This window comes from Pantherophis guttatus, chromosome 2 (assembly GCF_059756535.1).
Source record: "Pantherophis guttatus breed Tessera chromosome 2, ASM5975653v1, whole genome shotgun sequence".
Taxonomy (NCBI): Eukaryota; Metazoa; Chordata; class Lepidosauria; order Squamata; family Colubridae; genus Pantherophis; species Pantherophis guttatus.
The window spans coordinates 192,259,264-192,284,994 of record NC_142064.1 but is presented as its reverse complement, the minus strand read 5'-3'; the positions used below and the strand labels follow the sequence as shown (position 1 = coordinate 192,284,994).

Sequence of the window (25,731 nt, the reverse complement as noted above, 5' to 3'; positions counted from 1 at the left end):
GACTCTGGTGATCAGCGGCAGTGGAGGGAAGGCATAGAGAAGAAGCTCAGAAGGCCACGGGCTGCGTAAGACGTCCACAGCCTCCGCTTCTGGAGTTGAGAATCTGGTGTAGAATTTCAGGACCTGATGATTGTCCTGGGAAGCAAAGAGATTGACTGAAGGAATGCCAAAACAGACCGTCAGCTCCTTGAATAAGAGAGGATATAGGCTCCATTCCGCTTGATCGATCGGAGTTTGGCTGAGGGAATCGGATCAAACATTTGCTGCTCCTGATATGTGTGTGGCTTGTATAGATGTCAGATAGGCCTCCACCCAAAGCCCCAAAAGAAGAGCCTCCTGCATGAGAGCCTTTGAGTGGGTTTCCCCCTAGCCTGTTCACATGTGCCTTGGTGGAGATATTGCCCGTCAGCACTAACACATCCTGACCTCAACTAGGTCTTTGAAGCTCCAGAGGACCAAGTAGATAGCCCAGAGCTCCAACCAATTGATATTGTGTCTGAGATCCAGCTGAGATCACTGACCCTGAGCCATGTGGGGTCCTAGATGGACACCCCATCCGAACAGACTGGCGTCAGTTGTGAGGACTAATCGATGAGGTTCCCAGAACTTGCTGCCTTTGGAAAGTGCGTTGGAAGTCCACCAGACCTCCAGGACAACTGGAGGAAGTGGCACTCTCGTCAAGGATGTGCTCCTGCGAGCCCTTTGGAATGGGAGAAGAAACCACTGCAGTTCCCTGCTGTGAAGACGAGATTAAGGTATAATGCCAAAGGAGGAGACCATCTTCCCTAGAAGCTGGGACAACCCCATGAGGGAGGCCGAACACTGTGTCCGGAAACGTCCAGCCAGGTCTATGAGGCTGGACTGGCGCTCCTGCGTTAGAAAAACCTCCGACCTTACTGTATCTATTACGGTCCCAAGGTGCTTAAGCCTAGTGGAGGGAGTCAAATGACTCTTGGACCAATTAACTGAAAACCCGTAATCTTGCAAAATTTGAATAGTAAATCCTGTTGGGCCAGGGAAGCTGATTGCGAGAGGATAAGAATATCATCTAAATAGAATTGAATTCTGATAGGCAGGGAGCGGATGTAGCCAATCAGGGCCGCCATAATTTTAGTAAAAACCTTGGGAGTTGACAAGAGCCCAAAGGGTAAGGCCCGATACTGATAATGCTTCCCTGCATAGTGGAAGCGGAGGGATTTGCGATGGGCGGGAAGGATGGGAACATGAAGATATGCCTCCATCAGATCAACTGACGAAAGAAAATCGCCCTTACGAATGCTTACCAGGATAGTCTGAAGGGATTGCATTTTCAACCAGCGATAAATAATGTACCGGTTCAAAGACTTAAGGTCAAGAATTGCCCTCCAGCCCCCTGACGCCTTCTGCACAAGAAATAAGCGGGAATAGAACCCCTGTCCGTGTTGTTCCCGTGGAACCAGCAGGATGGTTTGATAGCCAAAAGGTATTGTGTAGCTGACTCCACCTGAACACACTTGGTCCAGTTCTGAGAGACAGGGCAGTGAACAAACAGCCTCGGGGGAATGGAGCGAAATTCTAGGGAGACGCCCGACCTGACCGTCCCCTCACCCAAGCATCCCATTGACTGGCGAAGTGTCTCATTGACTGGCGAAGGACGCCAGACAACCCCCAATGTAGGAATCAGGAGGGTGATTATCGAGACCATCAGAAAGGACAGCCTCTTCCGCCCCAAAAGGGTCTCTTGGAAGTGAATCTGGAACCCTGTCTAACCTGGCCATCCTGATGTAGACCCCCTCTGGCTGGAAAGGAACGTTGAGTACGTTGCTGGTAATACCCACTATCTGGGGCTCGAAAGGACTGAGACCTAAAATAACCCTGCTGTCAAAATTCGGCCCATCGGGAAACAGATGGTAAGATCTTGTGTCGATCCCTGGTTTCAATCAGGAGTGGGTCAAGAGAAGCCACAAACAATTTTTTCCCCTGAGTAGGGAGAGGACACCATTTGTTCCTGTCAGATGTGAGGATGAAGAGAGAGCCACTACTGGAACATCTACTGTGGGAACATGTAATAAGCTAGAGAGATCAGGAGCCATGTTGTAAAGACACTTGTCTTGTCCATTAGGGAGAGGTCCCGAAATAGGAAAAGCCCATTGCCTCTGGACTACATCTGAAAACAATTTAGGTGCTGGCACGGTATCCCTCTGTACCGTCGGTTCCACAAACAAGGAGGTAGTAGGATCAACCGTCATAGAGACAGGCTCTGCCAGTGGGAGGGGGCATCCAAACCAAGTAGTGGTCTGAGCCTTGAATAGCAAGGAACAGAAAACCTGAGGCCTAAATAGGCCAACAAATGAGGGTTGGTCAGGCTCAAGGCCCTCATCATCAGAAAGCTCCGGATCGTGAGGAGTCTCTTCTCCAGAAAGGGAGGCCTGACTGGCAGAACCTGGGGAATAAGCCAGCCCGCGTTCCCCCGTTGAATCCTCGAACTGGTGAGAGCCCTGAGACTGACTGAGGCGGCTGACATAATCTGACACCTCCGAAGATGCCCTTTGTTGTAGGCCCTGGGCAGTGCCCTGTTTGATGGCCTCTGTGATTGAAGTTGCCATAGCGGTTGAAATCTGGGGAGCCTGTTGTTCAGCCTGCCTGAATCCAGCAGCCGTGGGCGTAAAGGTGGCCGAAGGCCCATTGTGTATAGCCGATTGGCCGGCTGGAGAGTGATGGGGCCGCTCGCTGTGCATTGGTTCAAATAATAAGGCCGCATCCACAGACTATGAAGTCCCTCTCTGGTCAGGCACATCAGGAGACAATGAGGCCGTAAAATGCCCTTGTATGGCAGAAGGCCGCACTGCAGGGGAAGCTGTGGTTGGTAAAAGAGGGGAAGGCTCTGGTCCTGAAGGAAACCTGGCCCTCTTTTCCGCCACCTGTTGTGCCTTTTGAATGGCACACTCGTTGGCCTTAGAGGCCCTGGTGTGGGGTTGAGCAGGAGGCTCCATTGCCCTTGCCCTTTTGCTGTGCGGCCAAGTGCCCGAAGTACCTTCATCAGGGTCACTATCATGGTGCCTCCTCCCATTGGTGGCTACCATGCGGGATGACTTAGATAAACTGGCATCCGCCATTTTGGAATCCCCTCTTAGCGCTAGTGGCTAGGCTGAAGCCCCAATTAGCTGGCCTTTGCGGTGGATCCCCAACCCGCTACTCACTGCACTGCTCAAATGTGTTCTCAGCAGTATCGCCATGGCCTCCGGTCGAGAACTCGAGAAACGAAGGGCGGAATGATGAGCTGCCGCACCAGCCGCAAATCATATCCTTTCGGCATAAGCGCAATCAATGCAGGCCCAGAATGAGACCTCGTGCCAAATTTTGATGCTGAGCAAAGGCTCTGAAACGTAGCAACACCTCGCCCGCTGCCGATGGTCTGCAAGCGGGGATTCCTTGGGCTAGCGCGTCGGAGCAAGTTCGTGAGCGCAGCCCAGTCAGAACTGCTGACTGGCAGTCAGATGCCACCACACAGCCCTCAGCGGAATCAGGTAAAAACTCTTCACACTGGTAAAAGAAACTAATCTGATGGAAAGGGAGCTCAAATTCAATAAAATTTGAAATGCCTCAGGACGAATCCCTTAGCTAAGACACGTCTGTCCAAGCCAGACTGAGTCAAAAAACTGGAGAGCTACAAAAAGAGGTGGGGCTTAAGAAGTCAGCAGACTCGGTCCTAATGGGTGACAGACAGAATTAACCCATGCCTGATTGCCTTTCCCATCAAGTAGGAGAAGAACTGTGCAATAGGGGAGATAGTCAAGAAATATTTTGCATTGTTATTTTGGGACAAGTAATAATGAATATAAGTTGCATTATTTATTTCATTTAGATATAAAGAAAACCTTCCTGATGGCATGAACTGTATGACAGTGAAAAAGTCTATCTATAGAACTGACTCTCCATCTCTGATAGTTTTAATGAAAAGGAGTCACTATCTGAGTATAGTTCAATTGGTCTGCACAGCAGAGGACAGGAGTAGATGATTCCAATGGTTCCTTCCAACTCCATGGTTATATGAAGAAGATAAAGTAATACTGTTCTTGCTTTATAGGTTTATAAGGATTTCAAACAAATGGCTTGGATCTTAATTTTCATTCCAGAAACAGAACAAATGTAGCTTAACTAGAATAAAGGATTTGAACCCATGCACACTCATACATGCACATCAAAAATCTGCACCTGCAAATTCAAAATCTTTTGGGAATAATGTCTAACATGAAGAGAAGCATTCCACAAATACTTCCTTTATTAAGTGAACTTGGTATATACTTGGTATACATAATGCAACTTATATGAATGGGCTGTGAAGTAGCAATTGTTTATTAGGTAATTTCATTATTTATTTATTATTAGGTAATTGGGCAATTTCTAAAATTAAAGAAATAGATATTCTTTCTACTATTTTTTCAAATATTAGAAAAAAACATTGTGTATACACTTATAACATGCTCCTGCGTCATCTACAGCAATAAGTAAACCAACCAGAGTCACTCGTTTGAAATGGGTGGCTACAGGAATGAATGAATGAATGAATGAATGAATGAATGAATGAATGAAAAACAAACAAACAAACAAACAAACGCATTTAAGGTATTGGGATTTTTTAGGTTCAGCATGAAGAAGCAGCTCTTTCCATGAACTACAAAATAAATGTCCTCAGCCTGCATTATTAAGGAACAGCAATAGTTTTATGTTCTCCTACTCTGCAGTTTCTGGAACATGATTCCAAGAAATTGTATTTCCTAGAGACATGAAGCCTGACAGCTCAGATGACCAAAGGAAACTGTTGCCCAACCTTGAGAAGTAGTTAAAAGAGCCAAACTCTTTCTCCTTCAGCCTGTGATGAGTGATTCATCTCATCTCCCTGGAGATTTGTGTTGGATGTTTATGCGTCATATGCTTGCTAGAAGCCTGGAAAAATGCATATAACCAACCATCCTCTTAAAACAAGCTGCTCATGACAGGAATAGTGCAGAGCATTACTGCTGAGGTTGGATTGAAACCTGCACATTTTCTCACTTTATTTACTGCAGCTGACTTTGATGTACATATATGATGTCATAAACCATTAACCAAAGTTGGTGCATTCTTTTTCAATATGGCCTATTTCTGAAATGGTCAGAAACATGCAGACTAGGTGTGAATTTAAATATTGCCTGTAACTGAGCCCACACTTAGTCATAATTCATAGTGGTCATTAAGTAGGCCACCACATGATTGCACCTGATTTTATTATCTGTTTGCAGCCATCATTAACCAAACACCACAGTTGTTAAAGGAACCTATTTTCTTCAATGGGCACTTTTTGTCAGAAGATAAGCACGTGCAACAGAAGAAAAGGCGTGCCCGAGATTAGGCTGAGTCACTGGACCACACCCCATAGGATATAAAAGGGAGCGTGGTGGCCAGTCAAACCTTGTGATGAACAAAGCTGAAAGCTTCCATGCCATTCTGCATTGCTGGACTTTTTGCTATAAGACTTTGCTGGATTATCTCTGGACTTGATTGACTCCATAATTATTGAGCTGTTTCTTTTGATGTACCAGGAGTGGGGAGAAGTTATCTCTCCTCTTTGTAAATAATAAACTCTTGGCAGGCAGCCACTAGGTTGTTTGCCAAGTTCCGTTATCATAAGGAAAAGGATTTTGCTGGCTGGTTTGGTCTTTAACTCTTGAACGTCTGTTGGTGTGTGTGCGTGTGGTTGGGGACAGAACACTTTTGTAAAAGGAGAGTGAGACCTCTCGCTCCATCACATTTGGCATCATTTATCTTTTTTATAATTTGTTTCATTGCTGCGAGCCACCTGAAGCCACTGGGAGTTTGATGGAATCGAAATCTAATAAATTATTATTACTGCTGTTATTGGATAAACAGAACCTGAAACATGCTGAAATGCTCAGAATTGGCAGATATTGTAGGAGACATGACACCAAACTCATTTTTAGAAGGCTGAAATAATGTCAGCTACTATTGCTTGAATGATGCAACAATACTTCCAAAAATGCCTCCAATTTGAAAAGATGAGGAGGCGTTTGAGATCTACTTCAGGCAACCTAATATCTTGGGCCAGCACTACATGTTGTGCATCTGGAGATACCTTCACAGCTTGTAAGAAGATGGCAACCCACAAACAGCACTTCCCTATAATCTTTCCCACTTCCTATTCCATATATAGCTTCGGAAGGCAGAAGTATATTTTCCACACCTCAAACTTTAAGCGGAATCTTGAACTGTCATTGTTGCATCCTGCTTTGGGAGGTGTCTGTTTACTTCAGAAAGGCAGTTGAATAAATTTTAAGATAAGATGTGTATGAGAAGGGATGACAGAAACCGAGTTGATTTAAATCAAGCCTTTTTATGACTTGAAATCAACTTGATTTAAATCAAATCCACCCTGCTTGCAATAGATCATTTCATGTAGGAAACTTTTTCTTACTTTTTGCTTCTATGCATGCTCCAACATGGCGATGCCGGCCTGAGTCGCTGTCAGGACGGGCAGCATTTTGGGGGTTTCGGGGTCTCCTGGGGCTGTCAGTACCATCGGCAGCCCCACCCCCGCCCGGGAGAGTTTCCCCTCAACCCGTTGAGGGCTTTTTCGCCCTCCGGAATGCTTGGGTGAGGGGAAGGCAAAGAAGAACGCCGCGGGAGGCTGCAGGACGCCGCGAGGCGCGCCGCGAGGCGCCCCGTGAGGAGGATTAGGGAAATTGGCTGCAGCGATGCCGGCTTCTTCCCCGCTCGCTGGTCGGCGGCTGTCAGAACAGCGGCGACGACGTGGCAGGACCAATGGTGCCGATGGTGGACTGAGGGCGTTCTGGCACTGGCGGTGGAGTTGCAGAGTTGCAGCGGCAATGGCAGCCGCTGCGCAGCGATTGGGAGGGGATGTTTAGCTGGATAAAGATGGCTGCGAAAAAGGGTGAGGTGGAGGTTGTTGGACATTCGATGCTGGCGGAGAGGCGAAGCGGAGGTCGCCAACGGAGGTATGATATGGCTCAAATGACGAGGGGATGGAAAGATCTGGGGTTGGAGAGTCCAGTGGATGGCTCTGGGATGGGGCCTCCATGGGTGGCCTCTCCTCCCCCTCCTCCCCCCCCTTTCTGGCCCTGTTATCGGCCTGGGAGTCAGCCTTCCTCCCCCCCCCTCACCCTCTCCTCTCCCTTGTGTATACATCTATCCTCCTACGGAATTACTGGGCAACTACTGGGCAGCTTTATTTGTACCCCGCTTCAAATCAAATCATATTAATTACTTCCATCGAAACTCCCGGCAGATGGGGACTTGGACAGTATTTTGTGGACCCTGAGGGAAGTTGGCTGTTTGAACCATCTTTTATCAGAAGGGATGATACCATCAAATTCCTTGCCTTTGGACATCTGGCCAACCACTGTGAGAGGGTGGCTGGGAAAAACTTTTCTCCCGCTGACTGTATAAACCAACTCCTTCCGCTGCTGTGAGAGAGCAGGGGATTCCGGGTTGCTGCTTATAAAAAGACCTTCTGTCCTAGGACTCTGTGGACCCTACCAAACTGCCTTCCCATTCTGATTTTACTTGATGTACTCGGCGGCGGAGCTATGTGCACTGCGAGACTCCCCCCTCTCGCAGGTTTGGCCCTCCACTCTATCGAGGGCCTACCTTAATGACGGGCTTTGGAACCCCGAGAGGTGGCATGGTGCGAGAAGGGGGTTGAGGGGTTTTTTAGCTAAATTTTTAACCAAAATTTTAAGGGGACCCGGGAGGAAGGGAGGGGGTTGTAAAAGTGGACCCGGGGGGGTTCAGATAGCAACTGAGCGGGGTGATGGGTCGATTGGCTGCAACAGAGGGGTCGTGAAAGGAAATTTAACCGGGGAGCAGGGGGACGATAGGAAGGGCTGTGTAATTGAAACAATGAGTGGGAGGGGCAGGTATGACGGGCGCAGGGGGCCATATCATGTGCTGGGGGTGCGCACACGCTGTTTACAAGTAATTACGCACCCCGGCCCCCAATGCGCGACTCGTGTCCTGGGTTGTGCAGAGTCTCAGGCCCAGGGTCCGCGGCTGATGTTGTGTAATGCCAGGTCGGTTGTTAATAAAGCCCCCCTCATTTGTGATCTTATTTTAGAGGGGGGTGCGGACCTGGCAGGTATTACGGAGACCTGGTTGGGCCAAGAGGGGGGGTCCCCCTCGTTGAAATGTGCCCACCAGGTTTCTGTGCATTTCATCAGCCAAGGGCCCAGGGGAGGGGTGGGGGAGTGGCGGTGTTTATTAGGGAGAGTCTTTGTCCGAGGGAGACCACTGTTCCTCAGATAGCCGGATGTGAGTCCCTCTTTGTGAAGTGGGGCCGTGGGGTGCAGATGGGTTTGCTGACTGCGTACCTGGCTCCCTGCCACGTGGCAGCGACCCTGCCCGAGCTACTCGACGTCATTGCCCGGGTGGCGGTTGACACCCCCAGACTTATTGTCATGGGGGATTTCAACCTTCCGTCTGCGGGTGAGGCGTCAGAGGCGGCTCGGGAGTTCATGGCTTCCATGACGGCCATGGACCTGACCCAGTTAGTTCAACGCCCGACTCACATAGGGGGACACACTCTGGACCTGATTTTTGTCTCTGGTCAGTGGTTGAATGATCTTGGTAGAGGGGACCTAGACATCAAACCCTTGTCATGGACAGATCATTCGCTCCTTCACTTGGACTTTCCTACCGCTTTCCCCCGCCGCAGGGAGACGGAACCGACCAAATGGTTCCGTCCCAGGCGCCTGATGGACCCCGAAAGGTTCCTGACGGAGCTTGGGCCGTTTCCTGAGACTCTCGCACACGACTCGACTGAAGAGCTGGTGGCCGCCTGGGAGAGTGCGGCCACCGGAGCTTTGGACCGCGTCGTGCCTTTGCGGCCTCTGACCCGATGCCGATCTCAATTGGCTCCTTGGTTCTCTGAGGAGCTGAGAGAGATGAAGCGTCGGAAAAGACGCCTAGAGAGCATTTGGAGGACTAGTCAATCTGATTCCGACCGGACACAGGTGAGGTCTTATATCAAGACCTACCTAGTGGCGATAAAAGCGGCGAAATCTAACCATTTTTCCGCTCTTATCGCATCTGCAGAGAACCGCCCAGCCGCCCTGTTTAGGGTGACCCACTCCCTTCTTCGGGGGGGAGTGCGGGAAGATCCCTTGCAAGGCCGCGCTGAGGATTTTGTGCAATTCCTGCATGATAAAGTCACTCGGATTCGGGATGGCTTGGACTCCGATTGGATGAGTCCAGGGGAGGAGACAGGGGCAGGCCTTGAGAATATTATCTGGGAGGAGTTTGATCCTGTGGCTCCCGAAGATGTGGACAGGGTTCTGGGTAGGATTAGTGCCGCCACATGTTTATTGGACCCGTGTCCCTCCTGGTTGGTACTGGCCTCCCGGGAGGTTACACGAGGCTGGCTCCAGGGGATTATAACTGCTTCTCTGAGTGAGGGTGCCTTTCCCGCCGCCTTGAAAGAGGCGGTGGTGAGGCCCCTCCTCAAGAAGCCTTCCCTGGACCCGGCTGAATTAGTTAACTACCGTCCGGTCTCCAACCTTCGTTTTGTGGCGAAGGTTGTTGAGAGTGTGGTGGCACGACAACTGCCCGGGCACCTGGATGAAGCTATCTATCTAGACCCGTGCCAGTCGGGCTTCAGGCAGGGGCACAGCACAGAAACGGCATTGGTCGCGTTGGTGGATGATCTCTGGAGGGCTCGGGACAGGGGTTGCTCCTCTGTCCTAGTCCTATTAGATCTCTCAGCGGCTTTTGATACCATCGACCATGGTATCATGCTGCGGCGGTTAAGAGGGTTAGGAATAGGGGGCACCGTTCTGCGGTGGTTCTCCTCCTTCCTCTCCGACCGCTCGCAGTTCGTGTTGGCAGGGGGGCAGAGGTCGACCTCGAGGCATCTCGCATGGGGAGTGCCACAAGGGTCGGTCCTCTCGCCCCTTCTGTTCAACATTTATGTGAAGCCACTGGGTGAGATCATCCGTGGTTTTGGGGTGAAGTGTCATCTGTACGCTGATGATACTCAGCTGTACATCTCCACCCCAGACCACCCCAACGATGCCCTTGATGTGATGTCTCGCTGCCTGGAGGCCGTGCGGGTCTGGATGGGGAGGAACAGGCTCAGACTCAACCCGTCCAAGACCGAGTGGCTGTGGCTGCCGGCGTCCCGATATAGTCAGCAGGTGCCATCACTGACTATTGGGGGTGAATCTTTGCCCCCCACAGAGAGGGCTCGCAATCTGGGTGTCCTCCTGGACGCACGGCTGTCTTTAGAAGAGCATATGACGGCCGTGGCCAGGGGGGCCTTTTATCAGGTTCGCCTGATCCGCCAGTTGCAGCCCTTTCTGGACCGGGACGCCTTGCGCACGGTCACTCATGCCCTTGTCACCTCCCGGCTGGACTATTGTAATGCTCTCTACATGGGGCTCCCCTTGAAGAGCACTCAGAGGCTCCAACTGGTCCAGAATGCGGCCGCGCGGGTGGTTATGGGCGCAACTCGTTGTGCCCGCGTGACACCCCTCCTGCGCGAGCTGCACTGGCTCCCAGTGGTCTTCCGGGTGCGATTCAAGGTGTTGGTTACCACCTTTAAAGCGCTCCATGGCATAGGACCCGGGTACCTTCGAGACCGTCTTCTGCCACCAATAGCCTCCCACCGACCAGTCCGCTCCCACAGAGAGGGTCTTCTCAGGGTGCCATCAGCCAAGTTATGTCGGCTGGCGACACCCAGGGGGAGGGCCTTTTCTGTGGGAGCCCCAGCCCTGTGGAATGAACTGCCCCCAGAAATACGCAAGATCTCCGACCTCCGAGTGTTTCGTTGCGCACTGAAGACCCTGTTGTTCCGCCAGGCAGGGCTATCAACTTAATAATTTTAATTGGGGCATTTTAGATGTTTGGGGTTTTAAATCGGCCAAATCTATGTAATTATTTTAATTTTTAATTATTGTTGTGTGTTATGTTTTTAAATTGGCTGTACACCGCCCTGAGTCCTTCGGGAGAAGGGCGGTATAGAAATAAAATTATTTATTTATTTATTTATTTATTTAAAATAATTAAAATTATGTGGCAAATTCTGCAGTTCCTTGTGCCAGACCAAGCTTTCTCCTTAGTGATTAATTGGAGACGGAAAAGGCACTAACCATCATCTCAGATTCCTTATGCTAGCTAGGGCTTACAAGAATTGAAGTCTAACACAAAGATAACAAGATGGGGAGGAAAGTTCAAAGGCAAGACTGCAAACTTGAGACTACAAACCTATTTGTTTAATTTTAAAATGGCTTAAGGGGAAAAATAGGCACATGATGAATCATTTTAGTTATACCAAATTTAATTTAAATTGAATCAAATTTATTTCCTCTATTTACTTTCTTTGTTCTGCACCCATGCACTTGTTAAGAGTGTAGTTCATAACTGAACAGTTATAGAAAAATGCCAAGAAGAGGGTCTAAGAAAATAAAAAATTCAACAAACCTCTGAGGGTTTCTTCTCCTTTTGCCTTGACCAACCAGATTTTGTATTTGGAATTTTGGAGCATCTTGAAGTTGATGTTGTTTGACCTTTGAAGAAAAATAAATTAAGTTAAAGATAAACCAAGCCTTAAATTAAGAACAGCTTAATTGCGAACCAAATGTTGTTTGCAGTACACAAATCTCAAATGCTTTCAGCTTTCAGCATGGAATAGCAACATATGCCAGCAATTTCAATTTGTCAAAATCTGACATTAAGTCTCCATATTACATATACCAACTTAAGCTTCTGAACAAAAGGGATAAATAAATCAAATCAATAAATCGATTGCGCTCTTAGTATCCCTTGGCATTAAAATATCTGCAGATTATGCAAACTTAACTCTGCATTTTTAAAAGTTCTATTATTGTTGTTAGTGTGTCTTACCAGAAAATGTTATCCTCTTTCTGAACTCTGAATTTCCAAGTAGATAGATTAGGCAAATAACTTTAATTGCAGAGAATAAGGAAACAGTAGATATGAAATTCTGCATATGTCTATATATATATATATCATACATCTCTTGTTTACAAAACAGTTTTCTCAGGCATGAGATGGTCAAGGGTCTTTACCTGACCAACTTCAACCCTTTCATGTATTTTTTAATCATTTCCCCATGTCAGCCCTTCCCTTCAGGGTCAGCTCTATTCATATCCACAAAGGTGATTTATTTCTATGGAATGCTTGCTACTTTCATTCCTTTTCCCCAAAGAATTATAAACATTTATTCTGGAGTGATCTCAAAATCTCCTGACCTGCATGGCTTAAAATGGTTCATCTTTCTTCTCATTTTTTTCTTGGCTAGAGAACTATCAAACTTATAATCACCATCTTGATTAGAGAAAACAGAGCAAATTTACTCATCAGTTCCCCAAATCCAATCTGGACTCAGGTATTTCTTTCTAAATGGGGCATTCAAGATGGTCACAGATAATTTATTATTTGTTGCTTTATTGACTTGCTGCTAGATCCCCAAAAGAAAACAGAAAGTGTACCAGAAGGTTGATTTGCTTATATGTTTGTATGAGTGCTGGGACCCTGGGAGACAATCATTATTTTGATGTTTATTTTTATTTTAGAAAGTAATTGAATACAAATCTAGAGACACGTAACCCATCACCAGGTAAAGGATGAAAAACCCAATACTTCACTAAATTTTTAAATTCTTTTTACTCAAATGTTATTTTTTTACTTGGCTATCCCAGAGAAGTAGAAATTATTGTGGGGTACATAACATGGGTCTCAGGAGTTCTCAACCCCTCACTGTTTGGGGTCACACAACATGTTAAACTAAAATATTGTTAACTAATTTATTGGCTCAGTGTATTTGCAAACCTAACCCAAGCAGTTAGGTTATGGTTCTGTGTACTTCGCAAAGCCAGCAATTGTACTGATTCACAAAATAAAGCAGCTTAATTAACTGTAAATTAGAATGCATCTGTGAACTCAGACATTACTTCCAGTCTCCCTCAATTTGCTTTGTAATTTTGAACTTATGGTCATGTGTCTTTTTCATGTAACTGGGTCCTGATAGAGACTGGAGTAGGAAAATCTGGGTTAAATTAGCATTTTTATGCAGTGCATATTTCCCAGCCTTGGGTTTTGCACCTGTGAGTTTGAAATTGCTTGCCTCGGTTTGTCTCTTCCATGGAATGAATTAATATTAAGCAGAAAAATGTGGGTTAGGTAAATTTCCTCCATCAACCGCCCCTCTTCCACACTCACAAATTGTAGCTAGTTGCCCAAGTTTTCCATGCAATGAACTATGTTTGAGAGAGGAATATGGTCTCAAAATCATTGCTTTTTAATACTGATATACAATTGGGTTCATACACCGTGCTAAGTCACAATGTATATATCTGGCTTTCAAGTAGGGTTCAAATATAGAGTGAACCCTGACAATTTGTTAATTGAGTGGTAGTTAAGAATTTTGCAGCCCACTTCTAGAAGTTGTATAATCTGATTATGGCTAAAATAAACTCTGATTGAATTATATGTTGTGTGGGTCTGAAGGGTTTTCTTGTTCTGATGTGCTAGAATCACCAATCAGCAAGTTTTAAGCATGCTGCTCCCATCAACTTGAATTTTCTGCTCACTGGTTTTCTTATCCTTGCACTTTTAAAGAGAGATTGGCTATCAAATCTTCTGCGTTACCTTTCATATCTATATTTGCATTATAATTTAAAATTATAATCAAGTAACTACTATGACAATGTTTGGATAAGTGAAAAAAGTGAAGGCTGCAGTGAAGAAGCCTAGCAAGATCCCTTATACCCATGTCAAGTGTCTTTTTCCCTCTTCCATTCAGTTGTGTCTGATTCTCAGAGACTGCTTGGACAGTTTTCTTGATGAGTGTAATTTAGCAGAAGTGCTGTGTATCCGCACAAATGGACTGTATAAGTTCCAGACTTCCATATTAATTGTTCATAAACATCATTCTTCCTTAATTTATTTTAAAGGAACTACCTAATACTATGGTAAGAATTTTTAAAACACAACTAGTAGGGGGCTCGCTGCATTTCAGCAGAAGCTATAAGGATTTGGTTTTTTTAGTGTTCCTTCATTTTGTTTCTAGAAATTTTGCTTTGTTTTTTGTTTTGTTTTTTTGCAGGGCTAATGTATCTCTACCTTGTGTTTTCTTTTTTTAAAAGACACTGTTCTTGCAACAGTGCAAATAAGGACTCCCACATCCATAATCCTCATAGTGAAGATTTTGGAGAATGTGAACACTCTTTACTTTCAAAGCAAATTGTCACAAGGAATTAATTGCATGTGCTCTTTTTACTTTCAAACCCCAGTAGATAACGTTTTGTTCTAGTTGAGAAGGCTACCTCATATATCAATCCCCTCCTGAATCTGAGATTTACAAGTCACCTTACTGGTAGCATCTTTAATACACAATTTGACCCCAAAAGGATACAAAAGTTGTACCATGAAGAACACGATGAGGTTATTTGTTTGGTTGTGTATGTGTGACTTTAAGTCAGCACTGATTCTTAGTGACTGTCCTGAAAGTCCCTGCAACTTTCCTGGCATGATTGCAGAAGTGATTTGCCATTGCTTTCTTTCTGGGACTGAGAGAGAGGGACTGGCCCAAGGTCACCCCGCTGGCTTAAGGCGAGATCAGAACTCACAGTCTCCTGGTTTCTAGTTGGGTGCCCAACTATCACAATGAACTACAAGACCTGATCGTTTTTAAGTACAAACCGAATTTTAAACCAACACATTTGCAAAATTTAGACCAAAGCAATTTTTATTTTAGGTGATATTTGATTTACACTGTGCCTTTCTACACTAATGAACAAAAGGTTTTGTTTTTTTTGCTAACGAACTACATATACATATTATTTTTTAACATTTAGTCGATTTTCAAGCAGTGCCAAGATTGCACAGAGTAACTGTCCTATAAACATCAAACATACTCCTTCCCCCCCCCATACCTGTAAATCAAATATTAATCTTAATAGGGAAGGATTTCTTTCCATACTGAATCATACATATTGTTATAATACTTTTAAAAAACCCTATTTTCAAATAAATATAGAATTAACATGGAAAGGTTAAAGTTTTGAATCTTTTATCTTAAATTTACACATTTCAAATTCTGATGTATACTGCCTTTTTCTCTTTCTCTTTCCCTCTCCCTGTGTGTGTGTGGGGTGGGGGGGAGGAAAAGAGAGAGTGGGAGGGAGGGAGAGAGAAAGAGGGAGGGGGAGAGAGGGAGGGAGAGAGAGAGAGAATGAATGAATGAGAATTAACAGATAGCAACTAGCATTCTCTGGGCAAATCTGACTCTTTTCAGTAGTATTATCTTTTCTGAAATTGTGACTCTCAGAGACCTAAGAGAAAGCAGCAGTAAGGTTCTCTATGTGTGTATATGCACACACATTTATAGAGTCAGCCAGCCGAGTATTGTTTCCTCTGCCTCAAACAGCCGCAGAACCACCTGAGGACAAAGCAGGTACCCACTGGAAGGACTTCCCCCTCTTCCTGTTTGAGTAATGTTGCAACACCCCCGAAATACAGTAGTCCTAAAAATATACGGTTTTGCCTGCAGACTTAAAAAAAACACAACCTCTTTAAAACCATTCAGTCTTTAAATAGCCCTGCCTCATCTCTGCTGGCTTTGCTTTTTGTACAGCGGGTGATATTTTAACTAGAGTAATCATAAACCTAACTACAACCTCCCTTTTCCAAGAACAGATAGCAGCTTCACAGTATCATGTGGCTCTAAAAGTCACACCTTGTACCTTGTTTAAAGGTAGGTACGGGTTTTATTGATAAGTTTACATAGCATTTGCAAGCCAAAGTAAGTTCCATGCCTGGTACAAGTCCAAAGCCAGTTCCTTTGGTCAACGGAGATAGCCTTGCACAATTAACTACACTCTGGATTTCTTTAACTGCCCAAACTCAGACATTAGTTCTTAAGCACCAAGGGTTCCAGCTAGGGCTTAGGTTTTAACAGGAAGAAGCAGTAAAAGTAGAGTAGCTTCATGTCACTTGGATACGACAAAGTAAGAAATGTAGAAGGACAGAAGAGGTATACTTTTTGACTAAACCTTTTGGTTTGGAGAATAATTTTGAAGCATGTTCTACTTTCAAAATCCCTATCCTTGTAATTATTGTCCAGCTACCAGATAACTCAACTTGAAGCCCACCTGTGTTTGCAAATAGGCTTACTTCTAGATCAGAGATCTTCAAATTTGGCAGCTTTAAGACTTGTGGACTTCAGCTCCCAGAATTCTCCAGCCAGCTATGCTGGCTGGAGAATTCTGGGAGTTGAAGCCCTCAAGTCTTAAAGCTGTCAAGTTTAGGGACCCCTGTTCTAGATCAAGGTTTTGCCATTGGCCTATTTTAACCACATTATTCACAACAGGAAGACAAGTACAGTAGTTATAAGACTTCAATTGACAGATATGTAAATAGGTATTTACTTCTTGTAATATATTTATAAGTAATCCCTGTATACAATTCATTGTCCACGTAGTCTACCTGTCTACCTGTAACACGTAGTTTCCCCAACTGTCTGCAAGTAATTATTCAAATTCTTTCCCTACTGAAGGTGAATCATCATTTGGTTATCTTGTTGTAAGGCTTGAATAAAAAGTCTTACTGTCAGTGGTGTCTGAGTTATCACTGCTGATCGAGTATTTTCGCCGTTTCTCTTCCATCTGTAAGAAAAGAAATTGAACATTACATTTGCTGTTCAAGAAACTCATTATGGCACCAAATCACTGTTATCTCAGGAAATCCACACATCGCATTAACCCAGCACCACCAGTGAATACTTAGTAATGACAGTAAATTACTAAGGGCTTTTTTAAAAAATAAAATTTTTAGATGTAACATTATTTTCTTTTCAAGTCTCTGCCTCTTGGATGCATGAGTGTATCTTACTTTTAATTATGCAACTTGACTCATAAGTATAATTTTCAAACCACCCCTACAACTAAGGATTCTCCACTAAGGATTTTACTTGGTAAGTCCATAGAAACAATGCAGCTAAAATGCTATCTATCTTACAACTTATTATTCAAGTTCAACAACCCAATGAATTAAGAGTTTGGGAAAATCCATTTGAAAAGCATCTGAGGATAAAATTGCAACGGCATGGACCAATGGCATGAAACCAAAGCATAAAACAAGGATGGAAATGGTTTTATTTTGAAGCAACTGTATTCATATATAAATGGGAAGGGAAAATGAGGACTTGGACAAGTAAGTAGTATTTTGGTAGTTCGCTTGGAATTTAAACTATAGGTGGTTGTTCTACACAGAAAGTCAATCAAATACAATGGCCTACTCTGCAGTTTTGAAAATTTCTCCAAAAATTAGAAGTAGTTGGGCAGTTTTATGAGGATATGAAAAGTATCACTCCAGAATGTTCGCTTTTATTATTCTTATAAGAAAGCGCTGACTGTTTTCCTTCCACAAGATTGTTGTAAAAAAATTTCCCAGAGCTGTTCGCTTCTTGCTAGGTTTTTGGTATGAAACAGGTGACTCAACTAGATCCTGTTGCATTACTGTAATTATGTACACTGTAATGTGTACGTGACTGAGTTTAACTTTGTTTTACTTTAATAATCTTTAAAACTCTATGTATAATTCTGCCATATTTACTGTGTATGTTTATGTATATACAGTTATTTCTAGAGTATGTTGATTTCTTCTGTGAAATCTACAAGCAAATTGTATGGCAAGCAAATTCACTAAATAGAAGACTAAATAAATAAATACTAAATAAATTTCTTTTTGCAGCCCTGGTTTTAATTACATTTTACCCAGATAATGATTTTGATGAATAATGAGTAAGAAAATCATTTAATGATATTTCAGTAAGTGTAGTCAAACCTGTAGGAATAACTAGAACAAACAGAGGTTGTATTCCACAGGTTGCAATTGTACATTACTAGATGTGAAAAAACAGTATGAAAAAGGGAAGTTTTTACATACAATTTAAAATATAGACATATTATTTGCATATAGAATTAATTTTATAAACCAATTGACACATGAGGGAGTAATATGCCAAATGCAGTGCTGCATATCTACAGCACCTATAGCAGTATCTCCATATTACAATAGAAGCAAGCAGATAAGTAAACATCACACATATCTCATCTGGTGCATATCGGATACAAGATATCTAAATGTATACAAAGCACACAAATGGTGGGAGATCATTGGTAGAAGTTACAGATAAGGCACTATCTATACAGGTAGTTCTTGACTTACAACCATTTATTTAGTGAACGTTCAAAGTTACAACAGAACTGAAGTGACTTATGACTGTTTTTCACATTTATGACCATTGCAGAATTCCCCAGTCACATGATCAAAATTTGGATGCTTGGCAATTAGCTCATATTTATGATGGCTGCAGCGTCCTAAGGTCATGTGATCACTTTTTGTGATCTTCTGATGAGCAAAGTCAATGGGAAAGCCAGTTTCACTTAACAGATGTCTTACTCATTTAATAACTGCAGTGATTCACTTAACAACTGTGGCAAGAAGGGTCGTAAAATGGGGCAAAATTCACTTAACTGTTGCTTGGTAACAGAAATTTCGGGCTCAATTATAAGTCAAGGACTACCTATAATTAATTAATTTGGAAATTTTTTCCTACTTTCCATGGAATCAGATAAGATACTGAGAATAAAACAGTATCAAGAGTTCTGACAGCAGAGAAACCTTAGTCCGAACTGTTCAGAAAAATATACAGGTAGTCTTTGTTTAAAATCTGCTTGTTCAGTGACCAGTTACAGCAGCATTTAACGAAGGGGACTCACAAGAGGTCCCTGTAGTTACAGCCATTGCAGTTTCTGTGTGGTCATGTGATTGTAACTCAGGTACTTGGCAACCGACTTGCAAATACAACGCTGCCGTCATGTAATTGCCATTTGCAACCTGCACTGCCAGTTTCTGACAACGAAAATCAATGGAGAAGGCAGATTATCACGAATGGCATTCATGTGACCATGGGACACTGAGACCGTAAGATTCACGTAATAACAGCAGCTGGTACTGCTGGAACACTGCCACTATACAGTCGGCAGTCATGTGATGTTGTATCTTAACTTAACTTAACACTTAACAACCGTGTTCCTGGTTCCAATTACCACTTGTTAGTTAGGATTCCCTGTAGTTATATTGGGGTTCATATGAAAGTGCATAGATCAGTGGTGAAATGTAAAATTTGTTACTACCGGTTCTGTGGCCGTGGCTTGGTGGGGGGTAATGTGACTGGGTGGGCGTGGCCAACTTTTTTTTTTTTTACTTTTAAAACCATTTTTTCTACAACCTCTGCTTTTAAAAGCCTCTGATCGTCAGAGGCTTTTTTTTTTCTTTTAAAAGCCTCTGACGATCCCAGCTGAGCTGTGCGATCATCAGAGGCGGTTTTTTTTTACTTTTAAAAGCATTTTTTCGACCGAAGAGGTTGTAGAAAAAATGCTTTTAAAAATTAAAAAAAAAGCCTCTGATGATTGCGGGACTCAGCTGGGCATGGGGGGGGCGGCGGCAGGAATTTTTGCTACCGGTTCTCCGAACCACCCACCGCCATTGCTACCAGATCGACCAATCCGGTTCAAACCGGGAGCATTTCACCCCTGGTATAGATCTAATCATACCAGTATCCTACATAACAAAAATGGGTTAATTGCATTCTCTATTTCCATATTCAGTAACCTAAACTACTCCAGTAGGATACAGATGACATCCCTTATTAGACAAAAACTATCCACATCTAAGGATAAAAGATCCAAGGCAAGTACAGGTAGTCCTCGACTTACAACAGTTCCTTTAGTGACCATTCCAAGTTACAACAGCACTGAAAAGGGGGACTTATGACCGTTTTTCACACTTACAACCATTGCAGCATCCCTATGCTCACATGATCAAAATTCAGATGCTTGGTAACCAGTCATATTTATGTGATCACCTTTTGTGACCTTCTGACAAGCAAACTCAACGGGAAAGCCAGATTCACTTAACAACCGTGTTACTAGCTTAACAACTGCAGTGATTCACTTAATAACTGTGGCAGGAAAGATAAAAATTCACAACAAATGTCTCAGCAACACAAATTTTGGGCTCAATTGTGGTCATAACTGCATCCTTTCTAATTACATGCACTATATTAGCAGAGGTATGCATATAATTTTGTGACCATTTTCATAGATCTAATCTATATGAAATGCAAGATTTTAATAGCTAGTTGCCAATTTGCAACCTAGAGACAATAAATGCAGCTCTACATATCCTGCAATAAAGAAAAATGAGGTGGCTGCAATTTCAGCTTCTTCCATCATCTTTTCTTGTGTTTCTTCATCCTATTTTTTTCCACTAGGCGTGACAAGACTGGATCATAGTCTTGTTGTTCTTCATCGTCCTCTTTTCCTCCTGTCTCCTCAAGTGACAGATATATGTATATGGGAGAGAAAACATCAGAATCACTTTAGAAACAGGCAAAAGAAGCTAAAATTATCTGTTCCCTCATTGCATGAAAAAGTTAACTGCTTCATCTTGGGGACATAATTTGACTACACCTTAAGTATTAAGGGCTCATATATTTCCTTAGCGCGAGAAAAAGCCTTTGTTGACACACCTGCTTTACAAAAATTGAAGTGATGAAGGTGTATTTAGCATGCAATTACAAAATTATCCCATAAAAGGAAACCACAAAGAATCTTAACACACTGGTCTGAGGTTCTCTAAGCTATCGCCAAATAGATACTGTTAACTTCTCTAAGGCTGAGGGAGGAAAGAACAACCAAAGTATGGAAAATAGTTTTGTTTGTGGTTTAATCACTAGAGCTATTAGAAGAAAATTGCACTTGATGACAAGACCACAGGATGCCATTATCCTTTGGAGGAGATGACAATCTGCAAAGGAATTCCCATAAATACTAAATCATAAAATCTTAAGTACTGCTTTCATCTCCAACACATGTGCAATGTTTTAACATACCACTATGAATGATAATAACAGTGAACTAACATAAACATTTTTACTGACAATGCTGTGATAAAAAATTGCCCTGTCAAAACATGATTAAAATTACTTCTTGACAATATGGCTATATCAATACTTCTCTCCAGTAATTCAGAGGGAACAGATGTTATTAAACCAGCCTTGTACTTGACGGCTATTAGATTTCAGGGAGAGAAAAAGGTACTGAAGATGGATTGAAGACAGTTTATAGAGCTGAAATTCCAAGTGAACACAGTATTGATTTTTGCTGACTAGGTCAATGTAAAAACTCCAAAAGGACAAAGGTAAAAAAAAAAAACCTATAATAGGGTAATTCCTGTTTCTTGAAGCTAAGAACAGAAAAATATTTAGTCAAGTTCTTGTGCTAACTTACACAATTCCCTTAGAATGCAGTGCCTGTGAGTTATATTTAATGGCGTACTATCTAGATCTAAAATCAGGGTAAATGAAATATACCTATAAAATTCTACTACCCTATTTTTCATCAACTTAAACCAATCATTTTGCTACTTACTACTACTTCTGTCCTTTATTTTTTACACCTACACTTATGTGCGCTTTCTTGAAAATAGAATTTATGTGGGGGAAATCCATTAGAATGCAAGAAGCAGCTTGATCTAGTGAACTAAATGAGTTCCATGAGAACATACTACTCTATAGAATCTGTGTGCCAGCACAAGCTCGCTAATCTGCGCAATAAATAACTTTGCAGAGATTGAGCGTTGGTACCTACCTGATACGCTCCTTCTCTGGCTGGTGGGCACGGCAGTCAGGATGGTCAGGATGGGAGGCGACACGGGTGTGAGCTGTTTAGGACCGAGTCTGCAGAGGAAACGAAGCCCCGCCTCCCTGCTCCAGGAGTCAGTTTTGAGACGAGGAATTGCCTGCAGACTGGCGTGTCTAGAGGAAACAAATGAAGAAATAGAGGTAAGTGTAACCCCCCCCCCCGAGAATCCTACCAGGCCGGGGACGGCCCAAGAGGGAGGGGCTGACTGCCGTGCCCACCAGCCAGAGAAGGAGCGTATCAGGTAGGTACCAACGCTCATTCTCCTGTCAGGGTGGTCACGGCAGTCAGGATGGGACATACCCAAGCTCTGTGTCCTGTCGGGAGGGTCCTGGCCGGCCCCGGACCTAGGAAGCCAGATGGACCTGCTGGAGGACTCTCCTGCCAAAGGCTGCATCCGCAGAGGCATAAGAGTCCAGTCGATAGTGCCTGATGAAGGAGTTAGCAGAGGCCCATGTGGCCGCTCGACAGATTTCCTCCACCGGAGCCCTAGTCGCCCAGGCCGCTGAAGTTGAGGCGCTTCTCGTGGAATGAGCAGTGATGCCCCGAGGGACCGGTAGAGACAGAGAGACGTAGGCCGCTGAGATGCAGGCTCGAAGCCATCTGCCCAAGGTTGCGGAAGAAATCTTGAGCCCCAGGGACGCGGGCAAAAAGGATACAAAGAAGGCATCCGTTCGTCTAATGGCAGAGGTACGAGCGATATAAACCTTGACCGCCCGCCGCACATCTAACGTGTGCCAGTCGTGCTCCAGACGATGTCGTGGTCGAGGGCAAAAGTTCGGTAGAATCACCTCCTGGGACCTGTGGAATAACGAGTTCACCTTCGGGACGAAGGAAGGGTCCAGCCTGAGGACAACTCTGTCCGGGAAAAAGGTGCATAGCTCTTTGCGGACTGATAGAGAATTCATCTCTGAGATCCTTCGAGCGGAGGTGACAGCCACTAACAAGGCAACTTTCAGAGAGAGGAATCGGAGTGACACCTCCCGCAAGGGCTCGAACGGAGACTTGGTAAGGGCCGAGAGGACCTTAGGAAGGTCCCACGTCGGGAAACGCCTAACCGGAGGAGGGCGGACGTTAGTGGCACCCCGGAGGAACTGTCGAACCAGGGGATGACGAGAAATGGGATCTCTCGAACCACAGGAGAGCACGGAAGAGAGAGCCGCTACTTGGCGTCGCAGGGTGTTAGGCGAGAGGCCCGAGACAAACCCTTCGTGCAGAAACTCTAAAACCTGCTCCAAGGAAGCGGAGGTTGGTATCTGGCGGAGTTTCCGACACCATGCAGAGAAGGACCGCCAGGTAGCCTCGTAAATCCTTGTTGTGGAGTCCCTCCTGGAGGCCTGGATAAGGGTGATGACCCCTTGAGAAAGGGGAATGTTTGTCAACAGGAGCCGCTCAGTCTCCACGCGGTTAAGCATAGCCATTGTGGGTCCGGGTGGATCAGGGGCCCCTGCCGCAGTACGATCCGATCCTCCGGAATCCGCCAGGGTGGTAGAACGGAGAGGGCCCTCAGATCCGCGAACCAAGGACGGCGACTCCAGAAGGGAGCAATGAGAACGAGCTCCGCCCGATCTTGTAGGAGCTTCCTGATGATTAGAGGAATCAGGGGAATCGGAGGAAATGCGTACAAGAGAAGGTTCGACGGCCAGCTGTTGCGTAGAGCGTCTATTGCCTCCGCACCCGGAGTCGGAAATCTGGAGAAGAACCGAGGTGTCTGATGGTTGGACTCCGAGGCGAATAGATCTATGGCCGGGAGACCAAATCGTCGTACCAGGTCCTGGAAGAGATCTGGGTGCAGGCTCCACTCTGCTGGATCTATAGTGGACCGGCTGAGGGCGTCCGCTGTCCGATTCTCTATCCCCGAAATGTGCGCCGCCTTGATGGAAGTCAGGTTGTTTTCTGCCCAGGCGCCTATCTTGTGCGCCTCTCGCATCAGAAGCCGAGACCTCGTCCCCCCCAACCTGTTGATATGGGCCTTGGCCGACACATTGTCCGTTAGGACGAGGACGTCTCGGCCCTGCAACAGGGGTTGGAATCGTTGGAGTGCGAGGAAAATGGCCCGAAGCTCTAAGACATTGATGCTGAGCTGCGACTCCAGGGAGGACCAAAGTCCCTGCGCAAGATGGGTCTCTAGATGTGCGCCCCAACCCGACAGGCTGGCATCTGTTGTCAGGATTAGCCGTTGGGGCTCGCGGTAAAGACTGCCCTTGGAGATCTTGTCGGAGGCCCACCATGCCAGAGACTGCCTCACGTGCGGGGGAAGGATCACCCGAATGGCTGATGAACCCCGTCGGGACCGCTGAAAGGGCAGGAGGAACCACTGGAGGTCCCTGCTGTGCAACCTGGACCAAGGGACGATTCCAAACGCAGACACCATTTTGCCGAGCAAACAAGACAAAGTGAGGATGGAAGTTGAGCGTTGTCCTTGTACTCGGGCAGCCAGAGACCTTAGACTCAAGATACGGTCCGGAGACAGGAAAACCTCCGAGGAAACAGTATCTATAATGGCCCCTAGGTGTTGTAGCCTAGTGGAAGGGGATAAGTGGCTTTTCCGCCAATTAATGGAAAAACCGTGTTCCTGCAAGATGCTAAGGGTCAAACCTAAATCCCGTTGGGCTTGAGTAGCTGAACGAGACAAAATTAAAATATCGTCCAGGTAAAACAAAACCCGTATGGGGAGATTACTGATATAAGCCATAAGGGCCGCCATAATTTTGGTGAAAACCCTGGGTGCTGATGAAAGGCCAAAGGGAAGGGCCCGGTATTGATAGTGTTTCCCATTATAACAAAAGCGAAGGTATTTACGGTGTTCCGGAAGTATAGGAACGTGGAGGTAGGCCTCAGTTAGGTCAATAGATGACATGAAATCCCCCACCTGAAGGGAAAGCAAAATTGTTTGAAGGGATTGCATCTTGAACCGGCGATAAGTTATGTGCCGGTTCAAGGATTTAAGGTCGAGGATGGGGCGCCAATCTCCGGAGGACTTTTGGACGAGAAATAAACGGGAATAGAAGCCCTTCCCAAACTCCGAGGTAGGAACTGGCTGAATAGCCCTGGAGGCCAACAGATGTGTAATGGAAGCCTCCACCCTGGCCCTCTTAGACCTAACCAGGGAAACAGGGCAACGTAAAAATAACTCAGGGGGTGTGGATCTGAACTCAAGAGGAAGGCCAAATCTAACAACATTCTTAACCCAATTATCCGAAACAGTAGCCTCCCATTTGGAGGCAAAAAGGGTCAAACGCCCACCAATCGCAGATGACTGGGGAACATTAACGAGATCTGCGAAATGGTCTGCTACGTCCCCCTCGTTGGTTTCTCCTAGAGGGAAATCGGGGCCCCTGTCTGACCTGAAGATCCTGGGAAGGAGGTCCTCTGGCCTGGAAGGAACGGTGGTAGCGCTGTTGAAAGGCTGGTGATTCTGAGGAACGAAAGGCCGAGGAGCGAAAGGAACCAGACTGGCGGTATTCCGACCGACGAGACATAGATGGCAAGATCTTGCGGTGGTCGCGGGTCTCAATAAGCAGTGGGTCCAGGGGAGCCCCGAAAAGGTTGACTCCCGCGTAAGGGGAGGAGGCAAGGCGCCACTTGTGGCGGATGTCAGCTTGCCAGTTCTTCAACCAGAGCAATCTCCGCGATGTAATCGTAGAACCAATGGCTTTGGCCGAAAAGCGCGCCGCGTTCAAGGTGGCGTCGGCCGAAAATTCCACCGCCGCTAAAATCTTTGTTAAATCTTGGTGTGAACGAACATCAGATCCCGGAATGCGTTTTTGTAATTGTTTTAGCCATAGGATTGAGGCCCTATTAAAGAACGAGGCTGCCGAGGAGGCCTGGGTAGACCATGCTGACGATTGGTGAGCTTTGATCAGAGATCTCTCGGCTTTCCGATCCTCAGGGCGTAACGATTCCTCAGGGGGACCCGACAAGGGGGTTGAAGAAGAAAGGGCCACTATAG

General features: G+C 45.2%; 1 protein-coding gene across 4 annotated transcripts in view; it reads right to left on the bottom strand.

The window, feature by feature from the left end:
- The window catches only part of JADE2 (jade family PHD finger 2), a 214,210-nt gene that overhangs the window by 167,880 nt on the left and 20,599 nt on the right, over positions 1-25,731 (bottom strand). For all 4 annotated transcript variants that reach the window (XM_034403960.3, XM_034403949.3, XM_034403944.2 and 1 more), the window contains exons 2-3: positions 16,619-16,676; positions 11,470-11,555 (exon numbers count right to left, since the gene is read on the bottom strand). In XM_034403960.3, coding sequence (XP_034259851.1) covers positions 11,470-11,555; positions 16,619-16,676 — 144 coding nt within the window. The remainder of the gene's footprint in view (positions 1-11,469; positions 11,556-16,618; positions 16,677-25,731) is intronic.